Source organism: Protopterus annectens, chromosome 8.part0 (genome assembly GCF_019279795.1).
Source record: "Protopterus annectens isolate FY-2018-M chromosome 8.part0, PAN1.0, whole genome shotgun sequence".
In the NCBI taxonomy this organism is placed as follows: Eukaryota; Metazoa; Chordata; order Ceratodontiformes; family Protopteridae; genus Protopterus; species Protopterus annectens.
In genome coordinates this window covers 1,865,691,210-1,865,703,944 of record NC_056741.1, presented here as the reverse complement: position 1 = coordinate 1,865,703,944, position 12,735 = coordinate 1,865,691,210, and the positions used below count along the sequence as shown (strand labels likewise).

The 12,735-nt window shown below is 44.7% G+C and overlaps 1 protein-coding gene across 1 annotated transcript in view; it reads right to left on the bottom strand.

Annotated features, from left to right (window-relative positions):
- Positions 1 to 388: 388 nt before the first annotated feature.
- The window catches only part of LOC122808575 (uncharacterized protein K02A2.6-like), a 17,509-nt gene continuing 5,162 nt past the window's right edge, over positions 389 to 12,735 (bottom strand). Inside the window, exons 2-4 of the mRNA XM_044079533.1 lie at positions 3,822 to 4,256; positions 3,541 to 3,784; positions 389 to 3,228 (exon numbers count right to left, since the gene is read on the bottom strand). Of these exons, the coding sequence (XP_043935468.1) occupies positions 389 to 3,228; positions 3,541 to 3,784; positions 3,822 to 4,256 (3,519 nt within the window). The remainder of the gene's footprint in view (positions 3,229 to 3,540; positions 3,785 to 3,821; positions 4,257 to 12,735) is intronic.

The window sequence follows — 12,735 nt, the reverse complement described above, 5'->3', positions numbered from 1 at the left end:
AGGTTCGCACCCATGCTACATGTTCACAACTTCGCCATAGCCATACATACACCGGAAACAACAAGTTACCAGAGATATATAGAACCAACACTACATGTTGCTAATTCCCCAGAGCGCCCCTACAGTACAACAACAGCATTACTTTCCCGATACTACATTCCTCCCCTCTTAAGCACTGAATACCCTTCTGTACATAAGAAAAACAAAGGAGCAAGTCAAAACAATCCATCTAGTCACTTCATGTTTAAATACCCGGCTAGTATTAAATGGTTACCCCACAATCTAGTTAGGTTGCTCTTTTAAACTAGACATGCAATTGTAACATTGATAGTCCTTCAAGTAACTAGGTTTAACCAGTGCCCGCTTAGAACGGCGCAATGGGACCACCCTAGGTGACTCTGGTGTCACAGTTACCATCTCTGGTACCGGTGTGTCCATCCCTGGAACAGTTGGGTCCTTGGGAACCCCTCCTTCCAAGTCCCGGTGGTCTCCCTTGGCCCCCCACGATCGGAGATCCTCCTGCCGCTGCGAGCCCTTCTCCCGGAACTAACGGCATTTCCGGGGCTTGCAGTTCCATGGAGTCCTTCTCCTGCACACTCCGCAGAATCTGGTCCACATGTCTTCTCACCACGGAACCTCCATTCAACCTCACCTGGTATGACAGGGGACCCGTGCTCTTGACAATAAACCCTGGAATCCATTTAGGTCCATAACTGAAGTTTCGCGTCATCACTGCATCTCCCTCCAAGAAACTTCTCTCTCTCCGTCGTCGATCATGATGTTCTTTTTGCCTCCACTGTATCCTCTCTACCTTAGCTCGGATGTTTGGATGCACCAGATCCAACGTGGATCTTAATCTCCGTCCTTGCAAAATCTCGGCAGGGGACAATCCCGTGGTAGACTGGGGTGTAATGCGGTAGTTGAATAACACCCTTGATACTTTGGCTGCCATACTTCCGTCTCCCGCCTTTTTCATCATCGCTTTAAAGGTCTGGACAGCCCTTTCAGCACAGCCATTCGAAGCCGCATGGTACGGTGCTGATGTAACGTGTACAATGCCATTTTTTTCCAGGAAACCCTTGAACTCTTCACTCATGAAACATGAAGCATTATCTGATACAATAGTCTCGGGTAATCCTTGGTTACTGAAACTCTTTCTCAGGCATTCAATGGTAATGGTAGAAGTGGGTGTTTTGACTGGATAGGCATCCATCCATTTAGAATGAGCATCCATTATTATCAAAAACATTGCCCCCATAAAAGGCCCTGCATAGTCTATATGAAGTCTCTGCCAAGGTCTACTCGGCCACTCCCATAGGTGTAGTGGTGCCGCCACAGGTAAGTTGCGATGCTGCTGACAGGTTTTACACTCTTTCACAGCTACTTCAATGTCGTGGTCCAACTTTGGCCACCAAAAATAACTTCGTGCTAAGGCCTTCATTCGGGTGATGCCCACATGACCCTGGTGCAGCTGTTGTAACAGTGCACGTCTTCCTGGGGGCGGAATTATCACTCGTGCCCCCCACAACACGCAACCATCTTGCACACTCAGCTCTGTTTTCCTCACTTCATAAGGCCGGAAAACTGGATCAGGTTGTTGGGTTATCCAGCCTTGCTGGACCCATTGAAACACTCGAGCCAACACCGGATCTTTTCGTGTCCATTCGCTCAATTCCTTCGCGGACACCAACGTGATGTCCTCCATCATCAACACCCGGTCCTCCCTTTCCTCTCGCTGGGGAGGCCCCGGTAACGGCAGACGGCTCAGCGCGTCCGCATTGCTATGGTGTTTTCCGGGCTTATAAACAATCTCATATTCATAAGCTCCCAATGTTACAGCCCATCTCTGAATTCGTGGAGAAACCATCTGAGGTACGGCCTTCATTTCGTTGAACAGTGACAACAAAGGCTTATGATCGGTACACACCATAAACTTCCTGCCATAGAGGTATTTGTGGAACCTCTTAATTCCAAACATTACAGCCAAACCCTCTTTGTCTAGCTGGGAATAGTTTGACTCTGCTGGAGTTAAGGTGCGTGACATGAACCCAATGGGTCTTTCTTGTCCATCCGGCATCCTGTGTGCCAACACGGCCCCTAACCCATACGGTGAGGCATCACATGACAAAATTAAGTCCTTGTGACTATCGTAGTGCACCAAAACCTCTGAAGACTGCATTAGTTCCTTGGACTGCTCAAACGCTTTATCTTGTTCCTCCTGCCACGTCCACAGGGTCTCCTTCCTTAACAGTTTATGTAAAGGAGCTAACAGCATTGACAGATTTGGTAGGAACCTGTTATAATAGTTAAGTAAGCCTAAATAAGCCTTCAGCTCTGTAACATTTGTGGGTGCAGGTGCCTCTTGGATGGCTTTTACCTTGTCTGGCAGGGGGTGTAGGCCCGAGGCATCCACCTTGTAACCCAGGAACTCTGCTTCCTTTACCATGAAAGCACATTTACTCCTCTTCACCCGTAAACCAGCCTCTCGCAGTCGACTTAGCACCTCGTTCAGAGTCTCCAAATGCTCGTCATTGTTCCTCCCCGTCAACAGGATGTCGTCCAGATACACAGCCACCTTCGGAATTCCTGCCACCAGTCCCTCCATTATTCTCTGGAAAATAGCTGGACTAGAGGAAACACCAAAGGGTAAACGATTGACTTGGAACAGCCCTTTGTGTGTGTTTTGGGTGACATATGCCTTTGACCCTTCTTCCAGAACTACTTGTTGATATGCCTGACTGAGGTCCAGTTTACTAAACTTTTCACCTCCCGACAGCTTTTCAAATACATCCTCCACCTTGGGTAATGGATACTGCTCCAGTTTCGAAACTTGGTTCACGGTTAGCTTGTAGTCACCACATATGCGTACAGTATTATCTGGCTTTAATACTGGAACAATTGGTGCTGCCCATTCCGAAAACTTCACTGGTTCAATTATACCTTGCTTGGTGAGTCGCTCCAACTCAGTCTCCACTTTCTTCTTCATGGCATATGGTACGGGTCGAGGTTTATAAAATCTTGGCGTTGCATTTTCTTGAATGTGTATCTTTGCTGGCGGACCCCTCCAGGTCCCCAGTTCCTCTTTGAACACTTCTTCGTGGTTCTCCAACACATCTTGCAAGGCCAGCCCCTGCTGTTCTACTTTATGTAGCCGTAGACAACCCATTTCCAGCTCCTTGAGCCACGCCCGGCCTAACAGGTTTGGTCCATTACCTGCTACCACCATGACTGGCAACTGTTTGACTTTATCTTTATGTTTTACAGTTACTTTGGCCATCCCCAGTGTGGGAACTGTTTCACCGGTATATGTTTTCAAAGTCACTGAACAGTCCCACAGCTTCTGAGCTTCTTTTAGCCATAACTTTCCATACTCAGCCTTGGACAGAACTGTCACACTACATCCCGTATCCACTTCAAACTGCACCATTTTACCATTTAAGTCCAACTGGGTTGTGATGGGATCAACTCTTTCCCACCTGGCCTCCTCCATGTTAAACATAGTAAACACTTCCTCATCTTCCCTGGTGTTTTGATTTGTACCTTCACGCATGTGGTGTGCATACTGCCGTTTTATTTTTCGGTTTCCCTTTCTGTCCATCATACTGCTCTTTTCCTCCCCCTTTCTCGGCTGGTCCCTAGAGGGCGTTGATCGGCACATTTTCTTCACATGGCCCTTTTTTCCGCAAGCATGACATTTTTCATTTAAAAAACGACAGTTCCTTGCCAGATGTTCTCCGCCACACCTGTAACAGGCATACTGACCAGACTTCCCTTGTGATTTATGCTCCCCGACCACTTTATGCACTGGCAGTGGGTAGCACCCTGCTTCCCACCCCTTCGATGGTTCTCGGCTGTAAATCACGAATGTCTTTATTCGCCGTCTCTATGGCCTGTGCCAACTTCAAGGCCTTTTCAAACGACAACTCAGGCTCCGCCAACAACCTGCGTTGTATGCGGTCATCTGCAATGCCACATACGAGCCTATCTCGTAGCATTTCTGTCAGTCTGTCCCCATAATTACAGTGTTGTGCCAGTTCCCTCAGCACTGCGACATACTCCGTTACCGTTTCATTGGCCATTCTAGTCCTTGAATTTAACTTGAACCTTTGGACTATTGCACTCGGCTTCGGGTTATAATGTGACTGAAGCAAGCTCATCAACTCCGTGAACGATTTATCCCCCGGTTTATCAGGACTCAATAAGTTCCTCATCAGACTGTACGTCTTGCTGCCCACCGAGCTCAGCAATATGGCTCGCTTCCGCCCGCATCCATTATCTGGTTTGCTTCAAAAAAATGTTCCAACACTTCACAATACTCCTCCCAGGTCTGGGTCTGACAGTCGTATGCAACCAGCGACCCCAACATGGAACCAGACATAACCCGGCAGGCCCAGTCTCTTCCGTCCGACATTAACTGCACCCGCCGTTTTCACTCGCAGCAGACTCGGAGGCATCCCATCCTCGCCAATATGTTACATCCTGGGAAATAAGGAGACCACACGGTTCTGGAGTTGTAAGGCCTTTCTTTATTAAGAGCCTCCAGGTTCGCACCCATGCTACATGTTCACAACTTCGCCATAGCCATACATACACCGGAAACAACAAGTTACCAGAGATATATAGAACCAACACTACATGTTGCTAATTCCCCAGAGCGCCCCTACAGTACAACAACAGCATTACTTGCCCGATACTACAACCTTGTACCCCATCTGCTGATCAGTTACCATCCGAATACCTTCAAAAAGCAGCTGAAGCAGTTGCTTATCCCATATCCATCCTTATAAACAGAACCATCAATGAAGGAACAATCCCTGCTATCTGGAAAATCTCCCACATAATCCCTTTATATAAAGGAGTTAACTCAAATGAGTATTCTAACTACAGGCCTATAGCACTCTTATCACCCCTAGCGAAAATATGGAGAAATGTATTCACCATCTGCTAATGCACCACTTAACTCAATATAACTTACTAGCTAACTGCCAACATGGCTTTAGGCCATTTCATAGCACAACCACAGCTCTCCTATCTTTTACCGAGTGTATCAATAGAAACCGCAATAATAGTATCCTGTCATCAGCACTCTTTATAGACTTGTCAAAAGCCTTTGACATGGTAAACCACAATATGCTCATAAAAACCCTTGAATCTCTTTCTCTAGATACCAAAGCTATTCAATGGTTCACGTCCTACCTTAGTAACAGGCAACAGGCAGTTCTCTGGGAAAATACACTTTCATCCCTTCTGCCAGTCTCTCTTGGGGTCCCACAGGGCTCCATCCTAGGACCTCTCCTCTTCTCTTTACTCATAAATGACTTACATGTAGCAATACCTCAAGCTACATGTATTCAATATGCTGACGACTCTACACTCATATGATCTGCTAACACCTCCTCTGAACTACAAACTCTAACACAGAATGTATTTAGCACAGTTAAGGCATGGTTCTTGAAACGTTGCCTCCTTTTAAATGCCAAAAAAACAAACTCCTGCTCTTCAGGCCTAATAGTAAGTCCCCCACATAGACTTCTCTATTAAATCCAATAATGGCACACATATATCCCCTGACTCTACCACTAAGCTGTTAGTTATTATAATTGACAATAACCTCACTTTTGATAATCACATTAATAACACTATTAAAACCGCAAATAGAAAACTCAGCTCCTTCTATAGAATTAAAACCTTTTTAACTCCAAAGGCCAAAATCACACTCACTCACTCTCATCTTATTTCCACTCTTCTTTATGCTTCACCCATATACACTAACCTAAAGAAAAATAATCTCACTAAACTAGCAAATGCATACACTAGCATTGCTAGATTTGCTACTGGAAACCCATTCAGAACTCACCACTGTCAGAATCTACTACTACTAAACTGGCTAGAACTTAAAAACACGTTGTTACTTTCCCAACTTACCTTTGTTCATAGGATATTTTACCAACCAAAAATACCCCTATACTTTCTGACCTTATTTCTCCCTATTCTAACCTAAATTCATTACGCTCCTGTAACAAACTTCTTGTGAAGTTAACTAAGTCTAACAACATCGCCGGTGACTCACTATTCTCCAATACCATAGGTAAATACTGGAATCTTCTACCTACTACTCTAACTTCCATTCCTTCACCCTTCCTCTTTAAACAAAAGCTCAAACAACATCTTAAAACACTCTGGTTATGCCCATGCATCAATCCCGACTAATCTTATGAATCTACTAATTACTCTTCTTTTAATACCCTCTTTTACCTCTCTCTACTCACTCCCCTGATGCAGTGGAAAGGTGGGCTATGATAGATCACAGAATATCTGTCTTGGAATGAACATTGGAGTTGAGCATCGGTCTCGGGGACGTAAGTCAGCAACCCTATGTGCTGAAAGTCCATGTAGCCTCACACAATCACACTCCCTTAGTGGCAATATATCCAGCGCTCCAGAGGGGAGTCTACTGTCTGCACCAAGATATAGCAGGCCACAGGCTTGTGGTCCTAGATGTTCCTGTGGAGGATACGGTCCCAGCTGTCAGCAGTCATCGTCAGGTACTAGCACCACTTCTGACCTTTGGTATGGAGGTGCCAGTGCAACTACTGGAAGTGCCAGTTCCTGTGTTCGGGATCAGAGATATTGAACTGTCAGCTCTACCATGCATGGTTCAAAGCTGTCCAACATGCACACATGTAGGGCTAGCATTGAGCTTGACCATGTACATGCACACACTCAAACACCACTGTCAAATTCAGGTCACATACAAACACACACAGCACATTTCCATGGTCTATTTTGCCTGTTTCCCTTCCTGACGCACACACATGCTGTCAACCTTTTTGGGTCAGCTAAGGCCTCCTGCACCCCCACATAACACCCTGTGCAATTGAAGATACCTGTGCCACATCTCTGTCATCCTTATCATCGATGTAGGGAAATAAAGCTATGTGTCTGATGCACAGGGTAGCTATATAAATTAATATGTACTTGTGTAATGCAGTATTGCTTTGCCATGCCACTTGTACTGATTATTGACAGATACTGTATGCCAATATTTGTAATGAGTAAGCCACATAGTTTTGTGTACCTTATATTGCATAATGTTGTAATGACTGTATACTTACACAATGAAAGGTGTATCATGGACCTGTTTCTGTTTCAGAAGTCTGTTGGGGACACCTATGGATACACAGTGGCAATAAATCCATAGATGTCACAGCATAGGATAAAATGTCAGCACAGACGAAATATGTCATCAGCAAGGTATAGCACTATAGGTGCATAGCTCCATAGGTTCATATCTGTATAACAGGCTAACAAGGACATAGGCTTACTACTACTCATGCATGCCTAATCTATGAAAAGGCCTGATACCCTTGATAAGTATCACCAGGGTTTCAGCAGCTAACACATCTACAAGCTGTGGTGATGGAGTTGACCCATCAACACACATCCTGTGTCCAGTACAGACATTTGTCAAACACCATTTATAATTCTCTTGTTTTGCATCCTATTGTGTAACTTGAACATGATGTGTGTTACAGCAGATGTGTGCTAACAAGCATGGGGGGGGGCTGTTACATGTAAGGTGTAGTGTCTGTGTTACATACCTGCCTCTCCAGCATGTACTATTTATAACACAGTGACAGTGTAGATGTGTAGAACAGGTAAGACATGTGTTACACCAGCCTTGGATATGTGGGAGGTACACAGTGGGATCTGACAACACCCTGTATGACAGCTATACACATACCCTCCAAAGCATTTAGGACACAGACTACATATGTACAGTCTTGATACAGACTCCATAAGACATGTTTTCTACAATGTGTATTGGTTTACCATGGAACCTGTGTGGCTGCTGCAGTTGTAAGTTATACCTATGTAGTGACATATCAAGGCTGCCATTGCACCTAATGATAGATGCGATGAGTGCCAAATTCAGTATAACTGACAATCTGGGATTTACATCCCATACCTTTCTGTATAGGTTGTACAAAAGTGAATGGATCCCCACATCTTACTGACCAGTGAAAGTCAAACGCTACATTACTCTCTGTGTCCATACCTCCATGAGTAATGGCTCAACTGTGTGCAGTGTGTGCATACTACTATATTTTCCAGAGATGGATGACTTCTCAAAGGATAGTATTGTGCAGTTGTTAGCATTTACTATTTGTCAGTGGCTCTGACAACAATTGAATGTGTGTCTCAGGCCATTCTGGATAAATGTTGGGTCTGTGTGGGATTCAGTAACACACCCTTATATTCAATCATCTGCTAATGTAGTCAGTCAGAGGTCACTCACACTGGCTGTGACTGCATAGAAGAGAATGGCCATAAGAGGTATGCTATTAATGATGTCTGGGGAAATACACTGGTGACTGGCATCATTGTAGCATAGGTTTTCCAATGTTATTATCCCAGATTATGACTATCAGACAGTTACCTATCCACCAGCTGACATACCACTCTATAAATAACCTACATAGTTTCCAGCAAGGCCTGCTGGCCTAATATTGTCAAATACCTTGTCAGGCCAAGGTAGGTGGAGTGAGTCATATTCCCATCATACGTTGCATAGTGTAATACTCAACGGAGCCCACTGGTTAGTGTAGGTAATCATGATCTGTCCTAGATCAAAATAAATTGTGTTTGATCCACTGTCAGTAGGTGTACAACAATGTTACTGCTAGTATCCATGCTAACTCCTTTCATGGCATTTCATTTCACATGACTCAGAGATCTGCGGACACTGCTTGGCACTGTATGCTAGTTGTCCTTTGTGAAACTAAATACTGCAGTTACTTTTAGCATGTCCAAGAAGAGAGCCATCAAAGGTGTCTGTACAGAGCACAGACAAACAAGTTAGGTGAGCATAGTAAGTATACCCTGTGAAGGTAAGATGGATGGTTTACACAGGTATTCTGCAGTTGGACACTACCCAAGTGGTGTGTACTGGAAGGACACAGTTTCCTTGTGAAGACTGTGGAAAGCAAGGGAGTCCACAAAATTGCTGGTGCCTGGCAACTACTAATGCTGGTCTCAGCAAAAACATTCTCACATAGGATATCATGTTCCGATACATTTTTTGTCATCACATGCAAAATGTTACTATGAAGCTCATGATGAGAAGCAGGACACAGCCTGTTTGTTCATCCAGATAGCTGTCCTACATCATGAAAGACTTTGTAGGCTTCACATACCCTTCTCCAGGTAGACTCCTTGATTAGAAACCTGGGCCCTCAGTTGACTTTTCCTGTATTATGCCTTCTTGCCTTCTTTTCCAGAGTTGGTGGTATGTAACTAAGGAACTGACAAGATGGTTATTAGGAGCACTGTTGTAGCATCACAATATAATGTGTAATGTCCAGTGACACAGATATCAAGGCTTGTTAAAACAAGCAGCAGTGGTGGTGATCCATCATAAATGACAATTTCACAGCAAGTCATGCATCCTGCCCTTCAAAAGATTAATGATGGATATCTGCATGACATGGCTGTGAGGCCTACATGTTTGGCCAATTTGTGTCCACCTGCCACATATCCTAGACATGTCATACCGTGCAGTTATGTACCTGAAGCACGTCTATGTTCCCACATCATGTCACACAACAACCAGTGTGCTGTCTAGTTGCTTGACAGGCCTCGTACGCTTATGAGCCCAACGTAATGTCAGCAAAGTTGAGCAAGTCCTCTGTTCATGCACAGGCATCCACATCTTCCCTGCAAGGAGTGCCTACAAATAATGTATATCAGGCTGTCAACCCCAAGGTTGTGGCAGCATGACCCTAACATTGCAGGACCTGCTGATGTGATGTGGAAAGTGTCCCCACCCCTCTACTCTTATGACACACAAACGCAATGTGTGACAGATGTGATTCCATTTCAAACCTAGCTTCCATAGTGTCTCCAACAGTTATTACATATGGCAATGAGTATTTTGCCAACATTCACAGCTCACATCCTGCACCCCCTACACCCACATCACACACACTTGCATGTATGCAGCTCCTTACCAGCCACATTCCCAAACAACAGACACCTCAGAAAATCCTGCTTCTGGAGAGCACAGTACACATAATACTGCATGCACCATTCTCTCACTGGTCAAACACCTGGGGCAAAACACAAAATCACGCATTTTAGTTGACACATTGATGTCTGTGTTAATAGGCTACATGTGGGAAAGATCACAGTTAGCTGTCTGTGGGTTGACACAATATGCCATACCACACATTTCCACAAAAAAAGGAATATCAGTTAACATAATGTTGACATCATGGTTCCTTTAGGTGTGTATGACTAGGGACATAAATCACCAGACTGTATGCAGACACATGAATGAGCTTAGCCAGTCTGTGTCTCTTGCATAGCTTTCAGCTGCAGTTGACAATTACCTAGAATGATGTCTCTAAATACATGGAAATTGATGGAAGTCAATAATTGGCTTAGAGTGTGGTGTCATTGTAAGGGGATCTTCTACATGTCTGCCTGGGATGCCTTGCTCAACAGACATAAATGATGGCCTTCATCTCTCACCCTTGAGATTTGGAGTACTGGCCATGGCTGCTGATACCACCACAATGCATCTTATATGCACTGCCTGGAGGGAAAACTTTGCAATGAGAACATCTTTACATATAGTGGTTATGCTGCTACACACTGGCAATGGCAACACTGAACCCCACTCTGTGGAAGATGTCCCCACCTTGGAGTATGCAGCCATGTGTGCAGTCAAGGACATCTGGTTCAAGGCTGTGGACAGCACTACAGCCATACCAGACTACACGTCCTTCCACATGTTCAGACTGCAAAATGACAGTGTGCAAGGCAATGCAGGTGGTGTATACACACTCATTAAGTATAGATACACATCCAGATTTTGTGAAACACTGTCATTTCCTGGAGACACTCCAAGTGCCATTCACTACTGGAAGAGCACTTAATCAAGCAATTGCCAGCTACAGGAGCACCTCCATGAATCCAGACACCCGTTGTGCATATTTGGATGTACGTGCATCTATCAAGGTATATCATTACACCATGGATTGGGGTGGCATTAAGTGACCACTAACTGTATTGCTTAGTCATGCTGCAGCTCACTTGCCCAAAGGTTAGTCCATGTCCTTAACTACAATGCCCTGGAGCAGTGCCAGCATATCCCCTCAAAGGGAATCAATGTATTGCATCATGTGTTTACCAATATGGGTGACCAATGCAGCCCCCCAATGTGAGGTTCTCCCTGGTGGGATCTGACCACAGATCAGTCTCATTAAAACTACCAGCACCAACCCCCTTGTAGACAATACAGGCATATATTTCAACAAAGCAAATAATTATCTCCTGTGGGATGGTTGACATGCTTGACTGCATCTCCCCCTTCAGATGGAACAGGAAGGTATGCAGAGCTCTACACTCATGCATTATGCAAGCAGCATTGCAACTGCATGGACTCGAGTGTACCTGACAGGGGAACACAGGCACCTCATAGCACAGCAAACCTGCCTGGTGGACAACTGCCATTAGCAGGCTGTACAATAAGAGGTAGACATTGCTGTGTGACAGTTGGGGTGAGAGTGCCCCCATAAAATGGAGGCACAACCTCCGCAGCTAAAACAAGCACATAGTGTTGTTGTGACATCGTGTAGATACAGTAAGTGACAAAATTAGCCACCCACACAAAGCAGAACCACAACACACAGTATAGTTACATGTGTAATCTCAAAGGACTGGCCCAGATTATTGGGGAACTCATACATTATGATGCCACATATAAGGGGTCTGTACTGATATTTAACCTGTAGTCCCACAGGCTTTGCTTCAACTTTATTCCCCTGTCACCACCACATGTGCCACATGACATTCCTACAACCTGTCCCATACCTTCCATATCTACAGAACAGGTTGGGACTGGCCTCTCTATAGGAGATACACATCATCTATTGGACATGCTAACATCCCAGACTATGTCCTACATGGGATATGACAAGGATTACTGACACCATTGTGAACACCTTGCAATCATACTGAAACCACTGTTACCACTGGCTGCACCCCAGCTAACTGGACAACAGCAACTGTTATACAGTTGCACAGAGGTGGTGCATTCACTGACCACCCGAACTACAGACCTCTTTGCCTGAGTATCCATATTTGTATGCCATTAAAGCCAATCATCATGGAGCTTATTAGCACACATATGTGTGATCTACACACAGTTGACTGTGCACAGTCTGGATGTCTGACAGGGGGATCATAACTGTCAAATGTTGTAGACATTTCCAAGGCAGTCAGCAAGGACCTGGGTGAGGGGACATCAGGGCATACAATCCTCTGGACTTAGCCAAGCCACCTGACTTTATCCCCCACTCAGGCAACATTTACAAAAGCACCCACTTAGGCATCCATGGTAATATCATTGTAGTGGTCACTAAGGGGCCCATTGATAGCACACATACACAACAAAAGGACATCTTCCTCCAATAGCTGATCTGTAAGCAGCAGTGTTCTCTACTGCTTGGAATCCATTTAACCATGATACAAATGAATACTGAATGTCTGTGGCTAACAATGTTAGCTGATGCCTCTAAACTGTAAGCACTCATAGAGTCTGTGAGTTATATCAATATCCTACAAGGCAGTATTGATGAACAAATGCTTGTTGACAAACTAATGGCCATAAATTCCATGCAAATATAGATGTAGTATAATTTCCATGAGTAACATATGTGTGCTGGTAAG